The sequence below is a fragment of the Salvelinus sp. IW2-2015 genome, unplaced genomic scaffold, assembly GCF_002910315.2.
Source record: "Salvelinus sp. IW2-2015 unplaced genomic scaffold, ASM291031v2 Un_scaffold3070, whole genome shotgun sequence".
NCBI classification, from domain to species: domain Eukaryota; kingdom Metazoa; phylum Chordata; class Actinopteri; order Salmoniformes; family Salmonidae; genus Salvelinus; species Salvelinus sp. IW2-2015.
The window spans coordinates 114,040-137,091 of record NW_019944361.1 but is presented as its reverse complement, the minus strand read 5'-3'; the positions used below and the strand labels follow the sequence as shown (position 1 = coordinate 137,091).

The window sequence follows — 23,052 nt, the reverse complement described above, 5'->3', positions numbered from 1 at the left end:
ACATACTGCACTGTACCTACACTATATAATACTGCAGTTCTAGACCCTTTACTGTAAACCAGGTTTATACATACTGCACTGTACCTCCACTATAGTACTGCAGTTCTAGACCCTTTACTGTAAACCAGGTTTATACATACTGCACTGTACCTACACTATAGTACTGCAGTTCTAGACCCTTTACTGTAAACCAGGTTTATACATACTGCACTGTACCTACACTATAGTACTGCAGTTCTAGACCCTTTACTGTAAATCAGGTTAATACATTGCATTCAGAAAAGTATTCAGACCCTTTGACTTTTCAAAATGTTGTTACATTACAGCCTTATTCTAAAATATATATTTTTAAATGCCCATCAATCTACACACAATATCCCATAATGACAAAGCGAAAACAGGTTAAAAAAAACAACATTTAAACAAAATACCTTATTTACATACAGTACCAGTCAAAAGTTTGGACAAACCTACAACCTACTCATTCAATGTTTTTTTCTTTATTTTTTACTATTTTCTACATTGTAGAATAATAGTGAAGACATCAAAACTATGAAATAACACATATGGAATTATGTAGTAACCAAAAAAGTGTTAACCAAATCAAAAATATATTTATATTATTTTAATAGCCACCCTTTACCTTGATAACAGCTTTGCACACTCTTGGCATTCTCTCAACCAGCTTCATGAGGTAGTTACCTGGAATGCATTTCTATTAACAGGTGTACCTTGTTAAAAGTTAATTTGTGGAATTTCTTTCCTTCTTAATGCATTTGAGCCAATCAGTTGTGTTGTGACAAGGTATGGGTGGTATACAGAAGATGGCCCTATTCGGTAGAGTCCATATTATGGCAAGAACAGCTCAAATAAGCAAAGAGAATGATTGTATTGTCACTACAGGTGCAGTGAAATGTGTTGATTTACAGGATCAGCCATAGTAGTACCTGCTATTTTCACTCTTGATGATCGGCTATGAAAAGCCAACTGAAAATTATTCATGATTATTATTTGACCATGCTTGTCAACAAGCTTATGAACATTTTGAACATCTTGGCATAGTTCTGTTATAATCTCCACCCAGCACAGCCAGAAGAGGACTGGCCACCCCTCATAGCCTGGTTCCTCTCTAGGTTTCTTCCTAGGTTTTGGCCTTTCTAGGGAGTTTTTCCTAGCCACCGTGCTTCTACACCTGCATTGCTTGCTGTTTGGGGTTTTAGGTGGGTGTCTGTACAGCACTTCGAGATATTAGCTGATGTACGAAGGGCTTATAATAAACTTGATTTGATTTGAGTAGTACAACGCCCCTGAAGCAAATTAGGGTTAAGTGCCTTGCTCAAGGGCACGTCAACTGATTTTTCACCTTGTCAGCGCGGGCATTCGACCAGCGACCTTCGGTTACTGACCCAACGCTCTAACCGCTAGGATACATGCCGCCCTACACCCACACACACCCTGTATACATTACTGTAAGTGCACACTGCACCACTCTGCATCTTAGCTTTCACCTACGGAAGTACAGTATCCTATACCAACGGCTCTTTCCTTAGAAGTCTGTAATATTTCCATACGAGTTTGCACATTTTCATACAGCATTCATGGACAATTGATCCAGGGCTGAACCGATAATAATAAGATAGGATGTCGTTGATATAGATATCATGTTAACATTGTAAACGTCTTTGTCCGGAAACATTTTCAGCACCACAATTCTACCCTCCCTCAGAGCTTCTGCCTCCCCTTGTCCTAATTCACCCTCCCTCAGAGCTTCTGTCTCTCCCTTGTCCTAATTCACCCTCCCTCAGAGCTTCTGTCTCTCCCTTGTCCTAATTCACCCTCCCTCAGAGCTTCTGTCTCTCCCTTGTCCTAATTCACCCTCCCTCAGAGCTTCTGTCTCTCCCTTGTCCTAATTCACCCTCCCTCAAGACTTCTGTCTCTCCTTGTCCTAATCACCCTCCCTCAGAGCTTCTGTCTCTCCCTTGTCCTAATTCACCCTCCCTCAGAGCTTCTGTCTCTCCCTTGTCCTAATTCACCCTCCCTCAGAGCTTCTGTCTCCCCCTTGGGGGTCCTAATTCACCCTCCCTCAGAGCTTCTGTCTCTCCCTTGTCCTAATTCACCCTCCCTCAGAGCTTCTGTCTCTCCCTTGTCCTAATTCGCCCTCACTGCAAGCAGGTTAGCGTTTTGCTCATTAATCTTTTTCTGGAGGCAGCTCTGCAGAGCGGTCACTAGCTGGCACAGCCAGTCATAAAATCTGATTTTAAACCTAACGGTAAGCATACTGCTAACGTGTAATGAAGACCAGATAGTAAATGTTTGTTTTCATACATTTATACAATATAGCCAATTTTGACTTTGCAGCTGGCCCGTCGAGGAAATCTTTCAGTTGGGCCTCCAGGACAAGACTCATCCCAATAAACATCAACCTGCTCACTGTAATGGAGCAAGTTGAAATGCAACGCTGCAGCCTTTTCTTCTTTAGCCTACGGCAGCCATATATAGACCCTAATGCAGAAAAATACCATTATTCCTTTTACACAGCCTATTCATATTTTAAGTGGTCATAGGATGAGAAGCAGAACTGAATGATGTAACATTGACGAGTCGCTAACTGCACTTCAGCAAGGCAGGCTCCCTCCCTCCCCTCCCTGATCTGAGGGAGGTTTCCCTCTAGTGGTCATGTACTGAAATACAAGGCCTGCCCTCATAACAGATATGAACCATTACTCTTACTAACCGACAGCTGGCAGCTCTGACATGTCAACGGGGTTGGGGGAAATATTGACAAATGTTCACCTTTGCTTTGCTCCATTTTAGAGCACAATAAGAAATAACCCAGAATGGTGTAAAGTCTACCCCTGACCGTCATACTGATGTCCATGTTGCAGTTTTGTACTTTTATGGGTACTAAAAAGCTCCCGTGTTCTTCCTCTTGAGCTCTGACGACCACATTCCACACAGTGGGGTTCATCTCTCTCACAGGAACAATTTATAGGAACGAAAGCGGTTGAGATTAGCTCTCCTCTTTGAACAGAAATCAGTGTGGATAAAAAATGCTTGATAAAGTCACCGTGACAACAATGAATGGACACAGACTACACAATAGACACCACAGACACCACACAATAGACACCACAGAATAGAGTGAGCTACAAGCATGGTAGATGGAAATATATCCAGTGTGGCCTTAAGAAAATAAATTGCGGTCAGAATGCAGGATAACTGCAGTAACAAATACTGCATCAAAAATAAGTTTTTTTACAGCAGTAATTTTGAAGTGTAACTGCAGTTATACTGCACTCTGACTGCAGTTCAACTGCAGTACAATTCAGTTATTCTGCAATTTCTGCATCCAAAACACCACAATCGACTGCAGTTACTCCACTTTTACTGCAATCTGTTTTTGTAAAGGTGGTTTTCAGACAGAATGCCTATAAGAGTTGTAGTGTTTAAGACTGAAATATTGTTGATCTTCACAACAACACAAGTCTAGATATACATGTGTCACAACAAAGGCCACCAAAATCATAATATCCTCTTTATTATTTACAGGTATTTTACAATACATGAATAGAGAGAAGCACCATTTTTTCTTCCCCATGGTAATTGGCTTGTGATTGGAGACGTACAATGATATGAAGGACAATAATACAAAGGCATCCACATGTTCAGGACTTAATCAAACCTTATCCTTGGGCTCAGCACATCTAGTAAACTGCTTTAGATTAAAAAAGGTTGCACTGGGTAAAGTGGCTGTAAAAGTCTAAGCAACCCACCCAATCTGCAACTTGACACAGAGATATTAGCTGAAGATGTCACCTATATGAAATAAGAGGACAGGCTGCTATAGCTATGCTAACTGATCTTAGACCTAGATACTGTGCTTTTCCAGACACAGACCCTGGATAGGTGCCTAGTAATACGATCAAATACTGTTGCAATGAATGAATGGGATTTATTGAGGCCGAACCTTCTTTCCCCACAATGGCAGCTGAGGAGAATGGAGTAGTTATCTTCAATTACTAGATTCTGATGCTTTGTTTCTGAAACCTGTTTCCTTCACCTGCACACGCTAGCTATTAATAACTGGATTATTTTAACACTAGACCACAACAAGAGCCAAAACACTGAATGAAAACACAATTATAACATCTTGAAGTGAAAACAACACATAAAAAGACAAGACCAAAAAGCAGCAGCAATGACTGTAGTCCTTGGTCACATACACTAGGTCATTAAAAAGGCACTTCGGTTGTCATGGGGAAATCTTTTTATATTTGGTATTTATTTAACTAGGCAAGTCAGTTAAGAACAAATTCTTAATTGCAATGACGGCCTACCCCGGCCAAACCCTAACGACGCAGGGCCAATTGTGCGCCGCACTATGGGACTGCCGATCACAGCCGGTTGTGATACAGCCTGGAATTGAGATGAAGCACTGAGATGACGTGCCTTAGACCGCTGCGCCACTCAGAAGCCCATCAGCAAAACCACAGGTCTAAAAGTTCCACAATCATGTGTTTTTAAATCAAATCTCTATGGTCCGTGGTCAGATCTACATGAGCTGTTATGACGCAAATGAAACATTTCTAAATAATCTCATGAAGGACCTTTGACAGAATGAGAATAATCCACAAGTGGGGAAATTGTAGTGTGTATCGTTCTGAAAATCATATTTCTTAAAACAGCAGATTAAAAGCTGACACACACTTATCACAAAATGACCAAAATCCCGACAAGCAGTAAAAACTATGAGCCACTCAGTAGAATGAATACAAAAGTGTCATACCAAACAATCCAGGAGAATCATCTTTTCAACACGGGGTCCTTCCCTAGTTAGCAGGCTGCTGTGCTGATGGTGGTAGGTCTACTACTGAGGACCTAAAGTGAGGATGATCGAGGTAAAAAAAAAGCCCTATTGAGCTGTATGCCCAGTCCTCTCCTCTCTATCCTTATGGATCACATGCTCACTGAGAGGACAAGCTATGGGCATGACGGGTATAACACGTCGCTCTCCGCAGGTTAACTAGTGCCCCCCCCCTCAGCCCAGCGCGTCACACACCTGAAGCACTCTGTGGTTGAAGTCCTCTGGCTGGTCAGCATAGACGTAGTGGCCCGCCCCTCTGATAGCCTGGGAGAGAGGAGGAATAGAAATATGAGATCAGATACACATTCTGGAGAATCGTATTCATCTAGGATTTAACACTTCAATTCACTTTTTTTCCTGCCACCTGCTGAATAAATCTGAATATAAAAGCTGAGCCAACTGCCTCACACATTACTAGACAACCACACACAGACAGCATCTTAAGTGTTCAGCTTATAGGAATTGAAACGTACTATGATCTCCACATGAGAGTTTGGCCTCAATCCTTTGATAGCGTTGCCCGAGTTACAGTCGATGCTGGAGCGTGACCCATATATCACAGTAATAGGGATGTCAGCATGGAGCAGGCCAATCCTCTGCAGCATAGGCCTCTTGGCCCACCCGTATGGGATGGTCATGTTCTTGAAGGCTGTCTCACCACTGCAACAGAGTAAACAAACATGATTATTACTAAAGAGGGAGAAGTACAGCAATAAGGTATATGATAATCTGATCTTCTCAGAATAATCGTTAATAAGCAGCTACTTTGAACTCACCTCTACAACAGAGCAAAACTAACATTTTCACTGAAGTAAGGGTTTGAGACAAATGAAAATCACAGCCTATATTAAAAAAGCATTTCAGAATTGAAGTGCTTCCTGTCCATGTAATCGTATTCATCTTAATCATAACATCTTCTTCATCATGGTCGAAGAGGAAAACATTGTCATGAACTGTGTTGAAACTCAGACAGACTGTAAATACAGGCCCAGAGGAAGTGGAGGTAAAAAGCCAGTGAACTCAAACAGGAACTAAAGAGAGAGAGAGAGGGACTAACCTGGGAGTCTGGACGTTCAGGTGATAGATATACTCTGTGACCGTGTCGTCGTTGAACATGGACAAGTATTTCTTCTTGAAGTCTGGTCTTAGAGTTGAAACAAGTGTGGGACCTTGAAAAACAAAGGAGGTGGGTTTGAAGGGTGGTAAAAACTCCATCCCATAAATAATGCAGCCATCCAGTCAGACAGGTATATAATTGAAATGTAATTTACAGTTATATTTCTATGTCTGTCATCCATCTAGTCAGACAGGCTGCCAGTCTTACCCAGTGGCCCCACCAGACGTAGCCCTGCCAGGGGGTTGAAAGGGCTCACAATGGCTCCCAGGGCTTTGATCCACACGGGGATGGGCCTGTCCTGTCTTCTGGGTCTGGACGCTCAGGTAAGCCCCACGGCTCAACCAGCACCATGTGCTTTACCCTACAGGACAGTGAAGAGGAAAGGTCAGCACCATGTGTTGCACCCTACAGGACAGCGAAGAGGAAAGGTCAGCCACACGGCTCAACCAGCACCATGTGTTGCACCCTACAGGACAGTGAAGAGGAAGGTCAGCCCCACAGTTCAACCAGCACCATGTGTTGCACCCTACAGACAGTGAAGAGGAAAGGTCAGCCCCACGGCTCAACCAGCACCATGTGTTGCACCCTACAGGACATGAAGAGGAAAGGTCAGCCTCACAGTTCAACCAGCACCATGTGTTGCACCCTACAGGACAGTGAAAAGGAAAGGTCAGCCCCACGGCTCAACCAGCACCATGTGTTGCACCCTACAGGACAGTGAAGAGGAAAGGTCAGCCCCACAGTTCAACCAGCACCATGTGTTGCACCCTACAGGACAGTGAAGAGGAAAGGTCAGCCCCACGCTCAACCAGCACCATGTGTTGCACCCTACAGGACAGTGAAGAGGAAGGTCAGCCCCACAGTTCAACCAGCACCATTGTGCTGCACCCTACAGGACAGTGAAGAGGAAAGACCATACTCCATCACCGCCAAACTGAAATAACTGAAACGCCTCTATGGTTGTGAACAAAATAAGTTGAGGTCGTATTGAAAGATCTGGAAAGGAAATAATCTAAACCACTAGGGCAGTTTATTAAGTGGTCTGTCCATCAGTGAACTGAACAGGGGAAATAAAGGCGGCGTTTAGACAGGCAGACCAATTCTGATATTTCTTTCCCTAATTGGTCTTTTGACCAATCAGATCAGCTCTGAAAAAATTCTGATGTGAAAAGAAAGATCAGTGGTCAAAAGACCAATTAGTGAAAATAATAACAGAATTGGGCTGCCTGTCTAAACATAGCCAAAGTGCCCCAGTCAGATTAAGAGCATTTTGTTTCAATTCAGAGCCAATTAGGTATACTCAGGATGTGGCTGGCTGCTGCTTGAATACTAGAGAAGGACAGGATGTGGCTGGCTGGCTGCTTGAATACTAGAAGGACGGATGTGGCTGGCTGGCTGCTTGAATACTAGAAGGACAGGATGTAGCTGCTGGCTAGCTGCTTTAATACTAGAAGGACAGGACGTGTGGCTGGCTGGCTGCTTGAATACTAGAAGGACAGGATGTGGCTGGCTGGCTGCTTGAATATAGAAGGACAGGATGTGGCTGGCTGGCTGCTTGAATACTAGAAGGACAGGATGTAGCTGGCTGTTGAATACTAGAAGGACAGGATGTGGCTGGCTGGCTGCTGCTTTAATACTAGAAGGACAGGATGTGGCTGGCTGGCTGCTTAATACAAGAGGACAGGATGTGGCTGGCTGCTTAATACTAGAAGGACAGGATGTGGCTGGCTGCTTTAATACTAGAAGGACAGGATGTGGCTGGCTGCTTTTAATACTAGAAGGACAGGATGTGGCTGGCGGCTGCTTTAATACTAGAAGGACAGGATGTGGCTGGCTGCTTTAATACTAGAAGGACAGGATGTGGCTGGCTGCTTTAATACTAGAAGGACAGGATGTGGCTGGCTGCTTTAATACTAGAAGGACAGGATGTGGCTGGCTGCTTTAATACTAGAAGGACAGGATGTGGCTGGCTGCTTTAATACTAGAAGGACAGGATGTGGCTGGCTGGCTGTTTAAGGTGTTCTGATCTGAGTGTGATGAGGTTTTGGAGACATTTATCAAACAGCCATAATGAGTTAGGTTCCTGCTGAAATCTTAGCAACACAATGAGAGAAGATGATTCAGCTGAGATACAGCACAGAGGGGACTCTTTTTAAGGACATCAGAGGTTGTTATCAGAGGTTAGCACCTGTATACCAACATCCCGTGAGGTCTGGGGTGTACAGTATTAGTCAAGCATAGGAGGGTGAACCAAGGACTGGCTGAATACATGTAGTATTGTATCTTTAACCAAGGAGGTGGCTAAATACTAAGGAATAAAGCAACCATTCATATTGAAACCTGTCTATGGTTCTGAACTGAGGAAAGTGTTGGGTGGTGTCAGGTGGTACTTGCCTGGTGGGATACTTGAGCGAATAAGCAGCTGCCAAATAACCTCCAAAGTTATGTCCCAGCATGACCATGGCTTCCAGGCAGACTTTAGCCCTCCACTGCTCGATGGAGTCCACAAACTGGGCCTCAGCCTCCTTGGCGTCGGAGCTGAAGTAGGGCCTGCTGCTCTGGCCGAAGCCCAGCAGGTCAAAGGCATAGACGGGCCTCTATTATTAACAATAATAATAATGAAAATTCATTTTATTTATAAAGGCACTACACAACATGATAAAACGTACTAAAAATAGAAGTCACAGTGTTAAAAAGAAAGCATACACAAAATATATAGCAGTCAGACAACAATTAGAGCTAGTTATATATAGCAGGTATAGTTGACCAGTTGACCTATTGGTAGTTTCCTGTGCCCATCCTTCCAAATCTCTTTTGGAAGTCTGGAGAAATTCAGTATTGGATTTTGCATTTGATTGGCTGTGAGTAGAAATTAAGTTTCCCCTCCGAAGAGGCATTTCCTTGTTTTTCGTGTCTCTTTTCCTACCTTGTCGGACTACCTTTCGGTAGCCTATGCACCGTTAGTTACGTACCTTATTCATCCTTGCATAAACATCAGAAATATGATTCTAACAACCTGTTCACAGCCCCAACCATGCAAAATACTTCAGTGGTTTGATATGTGGCAATGTGACCTAGTTTCTATCTAGACTCTGTCGTACTACACCCCTTTACATTGTCTCTCAGAGGAGAACTTCCTCAGGCTTTCCAACGCTACATGAGACATACATGTGCTTCAGAGACTAACCTGTTGGGCCAGGGCGTCTAGGTTGAGGGCCCACAGGCCCACCCCTCCACCGAAGCCATGCAGCAGCACCAGGGGAGTCTGGTTCTTCATGTTTCCATTCAATGTGAGGGTCCACAGCATGTTACCATCCGAGATTGGGACATACTGCTGGGACACCTTGCCTGTGATGCCTGTTGATGAGACGGATCCACACATAATAATCCACAAATTGGCCATGGCTGGAAATACAGTTTGATGGTAAAGGAGAGAGGAATTCCTTACATTGCAGCATCTTCTCCTCTGCAGTCTTAAGCTGGTTCTGGGAAGTGGGGCACCAGGAGGGCAGCCAGCTGGTGATCCACGCTGTGGAAGTCCAGGACCTGCATAGACACAGACACAACTCATCAACCAGCCTAGGCTATAGCCTATACGGTCTGGGATTACATTGGTAGTCAGGAGTCATGTTGCTGACTGTTGTAATATTTCACAGCAAAAAGGAGACAAGACATTAAAAGTAAAAAAAAATAACTGGTAAACATGCTTTGGGATAGGTGAAAAGAAAATGACATGCAGGGTTTGTTAACTGATTGAACTGCCAGGGATGTTACTTCCTGCCTCAAGCACTGCATGCAGCAGGGAGTTAGAGCTGCACTAGCAGCATATGAGTGGGGTGCAGCCGGGGAGGTAGAGTTAGTCTGACAATCACACCGGTAGGTAGGTTACCTCAACGTTCTGTCCAGGAAACTCAACAAATTGTAGAAAAGACTATGAATACCAAGAAACATCAGTATTCGCTGAGCCAGTCTGCAGCCAAAAAACAAACTAAAAAACAGAGTGGAAAAAGGGATGTTATATGGCAGGGACTACATGCAATAGCCTTATTAATCATATGTGCTTGTGTTAATTGAATGGGAAAATGCAGTTAGTGTTGGGGATGGGATTCGCTGCATTGGACTTAGTTACATCCAAAATAAAAAACAGATAAGAACGGTAAGGTATTGAATAATTGGTTCTTGAAAGAGGGTTGCAGTAGTGGAGAAGGATGTAGTGTACTGGCCTAAAGGCTTACACAAACCCTTGAACAAAGCTTTCAAGCCTTCCTAAAACATTTTATTTTAGGCATTTTGGAGATTGTCAATATGGCATTTCCACGGTAGCTGAATTACAATCGCATTAATAACCTTACCAATAAAAGCTATGAAGTCCACTTTATTCATTATCAAAGTGTCCTTTGACACCACACACGAATGAGCACAAGATTTCTTTACAGGCCTCCAAACCATCAGAAGCACCAGCCACGACAGTAGGTCCACTTACTACAAGTACGTCCATGTAAGCTCCATCAGTCCGCTCTGTAGTTCTACCAATCGGTTTCACGGCTTCTGCATACGATTCATCACGACTGATCCTATATCTCCGAGCCTCTCTCTGTACTTGGTATCCACCAAATGCTACACTGTGTTCTCCCCTACAATTACAGCACTTACCCTTCACATTGCTTCCACATTCACCGTAACCATGTGTCCCTCCTCACTTGGCATATCTTTTCTTTCCTTTACACTGAGCAGCTACATTCTTTGGCATTTAAAATGCAGTGCATATGGGACAAATTCTCTAACATTGAAACTAAGGAATCCGATCTGTACTTTTCTCAGCAAGACTTTATCAAACCTCAGCATCACTGATAAGCTTTCACTTCTTTGACCCTCTTTCCTACTGATCAACCTTTTGGCCTCAATCACTCTGCCTCCCTTCACATTTTCTTTAACATCATCTATGGACATAGATATTGGGACCACAGTGATGACTCCCCTCAATCTAGCATAAGCACCAGGGACATGGTTTTTAATCTTCAGAATAGTCTCTTGCTGAGCCTGGCTACCACACTATATTAACAATCTACCATTTCCAATGAACCGAGCTAATTTCACTTCACCTACGGCATTAGTTAGTCAGATGGGGCCTCACTTACACCCTGTGGTCTGTCAAACACTATCACCGCTTTCCACTCCAACACATCACTACTCATACCTTGGCCCTCTTTATGCTTTCTTCACTAAACGCTTCACTGCTTTCTGTATCATGATCTCTTTTCTTCCTATGTCTTTCCACTACCGACCATTCCCGTCATCCTCCCGCTCCATACCGTCAGAACTGACACCCATATTGTTCGCAACAGCTGTTCATTTCAAGCTTTAAACCGCTCCGTCGGTTTCATGACTTTTTGACGCGGAACAATGCCGCTTTCACGTGCTAGTCGGAACTAGGAACCTCGGAAATGTCCGACATTCTAACTTGTTGTTGTCAATCACCTGCCGCGTTCAACTAATTAGCAAGTCGAAATGTCCGAGTTTCCTAGCTCCGACTTGCACCTGAACCCGGCATAAACTATAAACAAGGCGACTGACACATGTCAAGTCATGAAATGTGTGTTAGTGTGTTAAATCACCTGAAAATGAACTTCAGTCTACAGGTGCTTGACGATAAAACAAGAACAATCAACATGCTAGGACTAGCTAATAACAAGACAAACAAGAGAAACATATTGTATCATGATTAACTTTTTGTGGGTCGCTTTTATCAATATTGTTATATTTAAAGAGTGGTTCTAAGTTTGTTTATTAAAAAAAATACACTCGCCCTCTCTCAGTAGTCACCGCTTGGTCAGCCATTCTTCACACAGATAAATCACATGATCCACAAAACATGACATCACCTGGCGTGTATTCATTAGGCAGTTTCCGTTGCAAAACTTTTGCAATGGAAACCTTTTACCATACTTAAGGATCTAAACGGAAGCAAACCAAAGAGTGTCTATTGTATTGATAAGATAGTCAAGTGACCGCTCTAACAATCAAAACACATGTCCTCAAATATGGAAGGCAGGCAGGAGGTGATATCAGGTGGGACCATTTAAAAAAAAATTAACCTTTATTTAACTAGGAAAGTCAGTAAAGAACAAACTCTTATTTACAATGACTGCCTACCGGGGAACAGTGGGTTAACTGCCTTGTTCAGGGGCAGAATGACAGAGATTTACCTTGTCAGCTCGGGGATTCGACCGCTCTAGTGGTTACCTGCCTAGTGGTTAGACTAAATCTCACCAGACAATCAAGTGAGGGTTATTATGATTATGGTCTTGCTCCCAGGATACAAGTATTGGTTCTTGTTAGTTTGGTTTGGCTAGGTTATTATTACTATTGAGGTTGTCATATAAAACACAGAATCCATAGCATTGTCTCTGATAAGACCCTATCAAATACGACTACCAATCTTTGTGTAAATAATTTTATTTGACCATACCAGAGTTAATTTGTGGCAGAGAGGTGTGTATCTTCCGCAATATCACGTCCCACAGCGTCAGTAAAAAGTCACGTTCTTCTTCAGGGGTGTATTACTGAAACCGTTTACTTCAAACGGAAAACGTTTTGCAACGAAAACGAGACTTTATTGGACAAGTTTATCAAAATTTGGGAGTTTATGTAGGTAGGTCCCTCCACGTCTCGTTCGCTCAGAGAAAGAGACGAAGTGAGAAGTTTTAATCGTCCCAAAATCTAGCCACGAAAATAAACCAACCAAGTAAATAATTTTTGTATGGAGGTCAATGAGTGTCGAATTTGGTAAACAAAAATGGTCATTTCTCATTTTCTACTTGATTATTTCTACTTATTTGATTTAATAGACGTTTCGTAAATCTTAGGTGTTATGAATATATAAGTGGACGAACGTGGCATTTCGGCAAAAATGACTTTATATCTTAGTTGTGCCTGTTGTCAGAGCTTCTGTCCCCAGCCAAGGAGGGCATACAGCAACACCTAAATATTCTCTGCAGATTCTGTCAGACCTGGGCCCTGACAGTTAATCTCAGTAAGACAAAAAATAATGGTTCTATAAAAGGTCCTGTTTCCAGGACCATGAATACAAATTCCATCTAGACACCATTGCCCTAGAGCACACAAAACTATACCTACCTCGGCCTAAACTTTAGCACCAAAGGTAACTTCTGAAAAGCTCTGAATGATCTGAGAGACAAGGCAAGAAGGGCCTTCTACGCTATCAAAAGGAACATACAATTTGACATCCCAATTAGGATCTGGCTAAAAAATACTTGAATCAGTTATAGAACCAATTGGGATTTATGGTTGAGGTCTGGGGTGTGCTCATCAACCAAGAATTCACAAAATGGGGGAAAACTAAATTGAGACTCTGCATGCAGAATTCTGAAAAAACATCCTCTGTGGTCAACGTAAAACACCAAATAATGCATGCAGAGCAAAATTAGGATGATATTATCAAAATCCAGAAAACAGCTGTTAAATTCTACAACAACCTAAAAGGAAGTGATTCCCAAACCACAATAAGACCTAACCAAATCATGAGAAAACAAAAAGATAATTTCTTGACACATTGGAAAGAATTTACTAAAAAACAGAGCAAACTGGAATGCTATTTGGCCCTAAACAGAGAGTACACAGTGGCAGAATACCTGGCTACCGTGACTGACCCAAAATTAAGGAAAGCTTTGACTATGTACAGACTCAGTGAGCATAGCCTTGCTATTGAGAAAGGCTGCCGAAGGCAGACCTGGCTCTCAAGAGAAGATAGGCTATGTGTACACTGCCCATTAAATGAGGCGGAAATTGAGCTGCACTTCCTAACCTCCTGCCAAATGTATGATCATGTTAGATAAACATATTTCCCTCAGATTACACAGACCCACAAAGAATTTAAAAATAAATCAAATTTTGATAAACTCCCATATCTATTAGGTGAAATACCACTGTGTGCCATCACAGCAGCAAGATGTGACATGTTTCCATAAGAAAAGGGCAACCAGTGAAGAACAAACAACCATTGTAAATACAACCCATATTTATGTTTATTTATTTTCCCTTTTGTACTTTAACTATTTGCATATCATTAGAACACTGTATATAGCCATAATATGTTGTCAGTGTAATGTTTACTGTTAATTTCTGATTGTTTATTTCACTTTTGTTTATTATCTATTTTACTTGCTTTGGCAATGTAAACATATGTTTCCAATGCCAATAAAGCCATTTGAATTGAATTGATAGAGGACTCATCATGGATATTACCCAATTTGGCATGGACATTGCCATTGAGGGCTTCCACCATTTATAAGTATTCAACTGGATGGGGATTCCTATGAGTTGGTAGCAATCAGCCAATGAAGAAAAAAATGGACTACTTTAAAATGGAGATAGCTTTAATGGGACTGCCCAAACTGTCACAGACGTTATAATGGCACAGATACAAAGATGAGTCCTCCATCTCTATGGCCTGTTGTTCACACGCGTATCTGCCCTCTCATTGGCTAGAATGGGCTCCTGAGTGGCACAGCATTCTAAGGCACTGCATCTCAGTGCTAGAGGCGTCACTACAGACCCTGGTTCGTTTCCAGGCTGTCTCACAACCGGCCGCGATTGGGAGTCCCATAGGGCGGCACAGAATTGGTCCATTATCGTCCGGCCGGGTTAGGGTTTGGCCGGGGTAGGCCGTCATTGTAAATAAGAATTTGTTCTTAACTGACTTGCCTAGTTAAATAAAGGTTCAAATACAAGTGTCAACATTATAACTACTCTATTTTTTCCATAATAAGACATATGCCATATGCCTGTCCTACTAGAAAAACGTGTTAGAATCCTATTCAAATGAGAAAGCCCCATAGAAAGTGTTCTTGTCGTGATTTAGTTACCTATGTTCCATAGAGTTAGATACAGGACTCTAGTGCCCAAAAGACTGTCTAAGCATGGGCAGCGCCTTTGAAGACTTTCACTATTTTGAAGTAGTCATTGGGGTGGGACTTCTTATGGGTTAAGGAATGAACACATAATTCCATCCAGGTCATCAGGAGGGATCAGCCAATGAATTATACTTGTGAGCAAACATTCCATAACTGCAGGTGGCATTCAATCACCAACCTTGGCTTTGTACCTTTTCAAACAACACACTCCAGGTGGCAGTATGCACACTTTCAGTTTGTTTACTATCTCATAGAAGTAGCAGACGAACAAAAGGGACTACACTGCCCATGCTCTCAGACACCATAATAAGACAGATACAATGTTGCGTCCTCTAACTATCTCTATGCTATGCAGGCCTACACACACAGCATAGCACGTTGGTGGGTGTGATAACTGCGGGCTGAAGTCTACAGCGGCGCTTGCCTGTCAGTGCCAGTGACGTGGAGAAGCAGAAGTCAAGCAACTCTTCTGATTTCTCAAGACAATAGAAGATTCGAAATAGGTTTTTATTGTCTACTTGGCTTCGCGGGCAACCTTTCAAAGTGGACCTTATTGCGCCAGCGAACGAAGGACGTGGTGAGTAGCCTTGTTTATAGAGATTTGTTGATGTAAAAGGCATACCGGTATCTACTTTTCCGATTTGCGTCAAATGTTTCCCAGTTGTACGTGACAATGTTACGTCAAAGCTCAACACATTTCTTCAGAGTAAAGCAATCATGAGTATACCCTGTAACAGTGTTTATAGCCACCCATCGATACTGCAACGAACGTGCGGTTCAAGCCCCGCCCTCTCTCACACCAAAACACTCAGCTGTCACTGTCAGTAGCCAGCTTTAGCTAATATTCAGAATCAGATTTTGGAGCAAATTACATTTGAACCTCTTTAATACATGGGAAATCTGTTTTTAAGCCGTTGTGATTCAACGTCTAAAGTAAACAGTCGAATGACATCAATCAGTTGGGCTAAACCCAAGCCATAATAATGACTAAAAGAGAATGCGTTTTAGAATATGAAGGCAACTTCAGAAGTTAACGACTTCAGACTGTAAAACGCTAGCCTGGGAAAGGTAAAGGGGGATACCTATTTAGTTGTGCAACTGAATCCAGTCAACTGAAATGTGTCTTCCGCATTTAACCCAACCCGTCTGAATCAGACCAGTCTCTTTAGCCCAAAAAACCTACAAAACTTCATTCATTTTCCCATAAGCTTTGTCCAACGAACTATGGCGGAGTTAGTGCCTACAAAAAGACGCCATTACTATTTCTCTATTGAACGTTGAGATTGCTGAAAGGCCAGCCTCTTTGGTAATGACAAGGAGTGGCAAGGAGTGGAATGTTAGCTAAAGAGACTGGTACTCAGACTAGTAAAACGCCTCAAGGCTGCACCCCTGAACATACCACACCTTGTTAGGTAATATAAGATTATTTTAGGCCAGGTGAAGGTGCTGCAACTCACATTTGCACAAGGAGCAATAAGCAATTTGGTTACCTAGAGCAACATTTGAATGTGCATCAACTGATATTTTATTTTATAGATTTAAATAGCCAATGTTGTTTATGTATTTAGGCTATGTAAAACATACTGTTACTGTACACCGATACTTGGATGTTCAAAACTGAAGAATGATATTCTGGCATTGTCATTTTGGTCCTTGTAGGCAGTCATGTTTAATTCATTTGTTTCCTATCTTGTCTCTCTCCAGGCTTCACAGGGAGAGGGGAAAATGCAAAAAAGCTTGTCAGTTTATGACAGTGATGGCTCAAAATTTGCCCCTCTGGTGGTCATCGAGTTGGTTTCGGAAACCAAAGAGGAAGCCATCGCATGGTTACTAAACAGGGTCAGAGACAAGCAGCAAGATGGAGGTACAGTACATTGAGCTTAGCTTACCTACTGTATATTGGGAACAGAGATTTGAAGCTTCCCAACATTTGAAACAGTCTTCTCTCCATCGCTTTTCAATTTGCCTCTGCTTCCTCTCTTGTATACAAATGTTAAACATTTGGCTTTCACTCTATCGTGCTCTCTGAAAGTGAGTGAAACTGATCCGATAACATATCTGGGCCCTTTTCCACAAAGAGTCTCAGAGTAGGAGTGCTGATCTAGGATCTGTTTATAAAATATTATTATGATCTAAATAGCAAAACTGACCCTAGATCAGCACTCCTACTGTGAGATGCTTTATGAATACAGGCCCTGATGCCACCTGCGATAACCTATGTGAAAACAAAGCAGGCTGACCTTATCACTTATATCGTGAAATACTCACTGAAAAGAGCATGGTTCGGTACAATAGTGTGAAAGTCCCTTTTAGTTACTGTATCTATTAACCAGTCAGTCTGGCTCTGCTGATACAATATGGTTGTCCTAGGCTACGTCCCAAATTGGCACCCTATTCCCTACATGGTGCACTACTTTTGACCAGAGCCCTATGAGCCCTGGTCAAAAGTAGTGCACTATAAAGGGAATAGGGTGTAATTTGGGACTAACACCTAGTCTATTGACGCATTCATACCTGTCCTGATTCCTCTGCTGTGTTAGGGGCTGAGCTGCTGGTGGAGCAGCTGACTCCAGGGGCCCAGGGCACGGAGAAGGACAACCCCAATGTGTATGTGGTGGGGGCCTCCTGGCAAAGGCTCCTATGCGGAGCTGAGGACGTGGGCCTCTTCAAGGAGTTCAACGACGGCTCCATGAGAGGCTTCACGTATGCCAACAAGCACAACTTCAAAGAGTTCCAAGGTAATCTAGGGTACAGTACGTCACAAATGGCGCCCTATTCCTTATCGCATAGGGCGCCATTAGTGATGCATACATAGCAAACTGTGAATGTACTATAGATGATGAATTGTATTTGAAATGTTCTGTATTATATTATTACAACTATATTACTATACAATTACAATGCAATAACTAGATTGATATGTAAATACGTGTTTAAGTTAACATCATTACTACACTAGTGTAAGAGCATGTTATTGTATTGTAAAGTGACTGTAACTGTGTTAATTGTCTGTGTCTCTATACTAAAGGTGATGGGGACGGTTTTCTGAGCATGGCAGAGTGTCAATACATCATAAAACATGAACTGGACAACCTGAGGGCCAAGGATGAGGCCCACGTGCCTGGATATCCTAAAATGAAACTGTATCCAGGGAAGTCAGTGAGTAAGTACAGAACTGACCCTATGACCTAGTGGTAGCCTAGTGGTTAGAGCGTTGGGCTAGTAACCGAAAGGTTGCAAGTTCGAATCCCCAAGCTGACAAGGTTAAAATCTGTCATTCTGCCCCTGAACAAGGCAGTTAACCAACTGTTCCTAGGCCTTCATTGAAAATAAGAATTTGTTCTTAACTGACTTGCCTAGTTAAATAAAGGTAAAATAAATAAAACATTTAAAAAATGACCTCAGCCACACAAACACTGTGTGCACAGTCATCAAACCTGGGTTCAAATAGTATACATTTTCTTTCAAATACTCTGAGCCTGCTGCCTGGATTGGATTGCCAGATGGGCAGGGTTTGCACTTTTGGGACTATTCCATTGGTTCCATTGTGCTAGAGAAGCTCAGAGCCATTCACACTGTGGGCAGTTTGTTAGGTACACCACTCCGTTCACCAAAATAGTGCGTTCCTACAGACAGTGAGTCACGTGGCCGTGACTTGCTATATAAAGCAGGCAGACAGGCATCGAGGCATTCAGTTACTGATCGATTGAACGTTAGAATGGGCAAAGCGACTGAGCGTGGTATGATCGTCGGTGCCAGGCGCACCGGTTCCAGTATATTTTCATGCATGACAGTGTCAAGGGTTTACCGAGAATGTAGCGACAAACAAAAAACATCCAGTCAGCGTCAGTCATGTGGGCCAAAACGGCTTGTTGACGAGAGGTTGAAGGAGAATAGCAAGAATCATACAAGCTAACAGGCGGGCCACAAACAGGCAAATAATGGCACAGAACGTCATCTCGGAACACACAACTCGTGGGTCCTTGTCACGGATAGGCTATTGCAGCAGACAACCACACTGGGTTCCACTCCTATCAGCTAAAGACAAGGAGCAGCTCCAGTGGGGATGCAATCACCAATACTGGACAATTGAGAAGTGTAAACACATCACCTGGCCCAACGAATCCCTGTTCCTGTTGCATCATGCTGATGTCAGGTGTATAGATCTTATGCATGGCTGAGTCAAGTTCAGCACAAATTAAAACCAATACTATTTGAACCCAGGTCTGAAGCCAATACCATATTTGAAACATAACATACATAATCCTCACATTGTCTCCCCATCAGAGTCAGCAATAAGGACAATAAATATGCAAATGTCAGTGGATTATTCAAATACGAGATAAGGAGTCAATGCTCTTGCTGAGCAGATAGACTGCTATTCAGCTTAACCAATTGTTTAGAAAAATAATGCAACGTTTTGGAAATAATTTTGTCAAGAAATGACATGAAATTAAAGCTTTTTATTTTCATACAAATATACTAGTACATTATATGTGGGTCCCCACCATTGTCTGTATGTTATTGTTTTAGAAAACTAAGCTTTCTCTCATTATGAGGAAAGTTAACAGTTCAAACTCAATGAAAAACAACTCAACTGTTTTCATTGCTCTCAAGTAGCCAATTTTTTCAGTCATTTTTAGCACTTCAGCAACTTAACAAGGGAATTATCGCTCACCAAAAGAGCATAGTCCTGCATAGGCCAGCGTTTCCCAGCTCCAGTATCCCCAACAGTACACATTTTTATTGTAGCTCTGGACAAGCACACCTGATTCAACTTGTCAACTAATCATCAGGCCCTCAATGAGTTGAATCAGGTGAGTTTGTCCGAGGCTGTAACAACATCTTCTGTTGGAGGTACTGGAGTTGGGGAAACACTAGCCTGGGCCACTAGTTCAAGTTTCGTTATGTTTATCTAATAAAGATGGCTAGAATCACATGACAAATAGCGTCAGGAGACTGGGGGGGGGGGGCTCTTCTGGGGGGACTGACTCTTCTGTTTTTAATCTAATCTCAGTACGCAGAATGCAATCAAAGGGGATCCTTGTCCAAGTTTTCCCTCTGCATGAGAAGGAGGAACTCAAGAGGCTTTCCTTTTCCTGGTTCAAAAAGATCAAGTTGTCCTTCCAGCCTCTTGGTAAGTTACAGTTGCCATGGCTTGATCATTTTGCCCTTTGAATCCTAAGGCTACACTTGTCAAATGTATTGACTGCAATATTATCTTAGTGTTATCCATCTCTTTCAATATGAACTTCACTGGAGTATATAAAATGATTAGGCTATCACCATGTACAAGACATGGAACATTCTAAGAACCTTTGAATGGCTTGTTTGTGACAAAATCCTCCCCATGATTCCGCATGGTCCATCCAGATGACATCAGGCACTACTTTGGTGAGGGTATGGCACTCTACTTTGGTTTCCTGGAGTACTTCACCTTGGCCCTGATCCCCATGGCCCTCATAGGGATACCATATTACCTCTTCGACTGGGAGGACTACGACAAGTTCACGGTGTTCGCTGGCTTCAACCTGGTGTGGTGCACGGTGATCCTGGAGTTGTGGAAGCGCCTCAGCGCTTCGCTGGCGTACGGCTGGGGCACCCTGAGCAGGAAGAAAGCCTTCGAGGAGCCGAGGCCGGGCTTCCACGGCGTCTTGGGCGTCAACCCCGTCACGGGGCGGGCGGAGCCACTCTATTCAAACGCCAAGCGTCAGCTGAGGATCTACCTGGTGTCTGTTCCCTTTGTGCTGCTGTGCCTCTACCTGTCTCTGTACGTCATGATGATCTACTTTGACATGGAGGGCTGGGCCTTGATGATCCATGATGAGGAGCCTACCTTCTGGACGGGACTGCTACTTTTTATCCCCAGTATTATCTACGCTGTGGTTATAGAGATCATGAACCTCATATACCGCTATGCTGCAGAGTTCCTCACTGGCTGGGGTGAGTGGGATTGGATGGGTGGTTGGGTGGATGAATGCATTTTAGCTCATATTTTATAATACATACAATGTTGTTTTAACAATGCAGAAAACAACAGAACACACAAATCATTGAGGCTAAAAATACATTGTCTTAATGCTACAGTAGTGTTTCCTGTGTCCCTCTTGTTCTTCTGCTGACTGTAGGGAGAGTTGTTGACTTGATAGAAGACAAACTGTTTCTGAAGTCAATGTTATTTTTGCTTTAGAAAACCACAGGCTTGAGTCAACATTTCAAAATCACCTGGTCCTTAAAGTATTGGTGGTGAGTCTTACAGGAAATTGGTTCGTTTCCATGATCATTTCAAGTTACCATTGATTTTGAGAATCCTTTTGTTAACAGTTTTCTTGTCATCTTCTCTCCCCAGTTCAACTTCTTCAACTGTTTTGCCTCCCTATTCTACATTGCCTTTGTGATGCAGGATATGGTGCTTCTCAGACAGGTGGGTCACTACCAATGATGTGTATATATATACCCTGGATGACTACCAGGGGGCGCTGTATTGAAGCCACCGCGCAGCCATCTTGGTAATCCTCCTTCATTGTAAACAAGATTTTGGAAGCTATAGAAATGCATGTGTTAATGTCTACATTTGTTTTTGACATGTGTATTCTATTACAGACACCTTAATGCATACCTTTATATATGTTAGCAAAACATAAAACAAAACAAAGATTAAAAAAAAAATCTTATTGTGTATATATTTAAAAAAACGTTTTTTATATATTTTTTAGTTCTATTGTTACTGTCTCCACTACTACTACAACAACAACAAAACATTTTAAATACATGTAATTTTGTCCTATTGAATTGAAATACTGTAGAATTCCATTAATTCCTATGGAGGACTGCTCCCACTGGGGAGAGCCAATATGGCCGAACGGTGGCTTCAAAGCCTCTCAAATGGCCAATACATAGCATCAGCAATCCAGAGTTTATACACATCATTGGTGACTACTAGCCTTTGGCCTTAGACGTTCCGATTCAAGTGATCCATCATTCCAGACATGGACGGCTAGAGGCACTAGCAACAGAGACAGAGATAGCTATATAAGGCTCTCACTACTAGCAATATCCCCAATGCTGTTATTGTGTTTCATTTTCTGTTTAAATAGCACCCTATTCCCTATATAGTGCACTACTTTTGACCACAGCCCTAGGGGCCCTGGTGAAAAGTAGTGCATTATAAAGGGAAAAGTGTACCATTTGGGATGCAACCCGAGTCGATTGCTGCTGCTACTAATACTGCTACTTCTGTTGCTACTGCTGCTTCTGCTGCTACTGCTTCTGCTGCTACTGCAATCAATCAATCGTATTTATAAAGCCCTTCTTACATCAGCTGATGTCACAAAGTGCTGTATAGAAACCCAGCCTAAAACCCCAAACAGCAAGCAATGCAGGTGTAGAAGCACGGTGGCTAGGAAAAACTCCCTAGAAAGGCCAGAACCTAGGAAGAAACCTAGAGAGGAACTAGGCTATGAGGGGTGGCCAGTTTTTCTGGCTGTGCTGGGTGGAGATTATAACAGAACATGAATGTGCAAGATGTTCAAATGTTCATAGATGACCAGCAGGGTCAAATAATAATCACAGTGGTTGTCGAGGGTGCAACAGGTCAGCACCTCGGGAGTAAATGTCAGTTGGCTTTTCATAGCCGATCATTCAGAGTATCTCTACCGCTCCTGCTGTCTCTAGAGAGTTGAAACAGCAGGTCTGGGAGAGGTAGCACGCAGGAGCAGCAGCACGGCCAGGTGGACTGGGGACAGCAAGGAGTCATCAGGGAGAGTAGTCCTGAGCATGGTCCTAGGGCTCAGGTCCTAGGGGAGAGAGAGAGAGAAGATGTACTACAGCTACTAATACTGCTGCGAGTAATACTGCTACTACTCATACTACCTCTAATAGTGCTGCTGCTAATAATGCTGCTTCTACTGCTCATACTACTGCTACTGCTACTACTCATACTACTGCTACTGCTCATACTACTGCTACTGCTACTACTCATACTACTGCTACTGCTACTGCTACTGCTCATACTACTGCTACTGCTACTGCTCATACTACTGCTACTACTCATACTGCTGCTACTACTCATACTGCTGCTACTACTCATACTGCTGCTGCTGCTGCTGCTACTACTGCTACTACTCATACTACTGCTA

The 23,052-nt window shown here is 42.8% G+C and overlaps 2 protein-coding genes across 2 annotated transcripts in view; one reads left to right on the top strand and one right to left on the bottom strand.

Moving 5' to 3' along the window:
* Nucleotides 1-3,522: 3,522 nt before the first annotated feature.
* On the bottom strand, nucleotides 3,523-11,873 carry abhd5a (abhydrolase domain containing 5, lysophosphatidic acid acyltransferase a). The gene is given in 11 exon segments (XM_070440854.1): nucleotides 3,523-4,878; nucleotides 5,060-5,128; nucleotides 5,338-5,524; nucleotides 5,922-6,033; nucleotides 6,189-6,290; nucleotides 6,293-6,342; nucleotides 8,376-8,578; nucleotides 9,169-9,338; nucleotides 9,430-9,527; nucleotides 9,871-9,969; nucleotides 11,788-11,873. Coding segments are annotated over 11 exon segments (1,167 nt in total). The 5' UTR covers nucleotides 11,820-11,873; the 3' UTR covers nucleotides 3,523-4,833.
* Nucleotides 11,874-15,296: 3,423 nt separating this feature from the next.
* ano10a (anoctamin 10a) overlaps nucleotides 15,297-23,052 on the top strand; it is a 37,328-nt gene continuing 29,572 nt past the window's right edge. Inside the window, exons 1-8 of the mRNA XM_070440853.1 lie at nucleotides 15,297-15,491; nucleotides 16,619-16,778; nucleotides 17,455-17,652; nucleotides 17,943-18,077; nucleotides 19,932-20,051; nucleotides 20,288-20,857; nucleotides 21,105-21,160; nucleotides 21,264-21,338. Of these exons, the coding sequence (XP_070296954.1) occupies nucleotides 16,640-16,778; nucleotides 17,455-17,652; nucleotides 17,943-18,077; nucleotides 19,932-20,051; nucleotides 20,288-20,857; nucleotides 21,105-21,160; nucleotides 21,264-21,338 (1,293 nt within the window). The 5' untranslated portion in view covers nucleotides 15,297-15,491; nucleotides 16,619-16,639. The remainder of the gene's footprint in view (nucleotides 15,492-16,618; nucleotides 16,779-17,454; nucleotides 17,653-17,942; nucleotides 18,078-19,931; nucleotides 20,052-20,287; nucleotides 20,858-21,104; nucleotides 21,161-21,263; nucleotides 21,339-23,052) is intronic.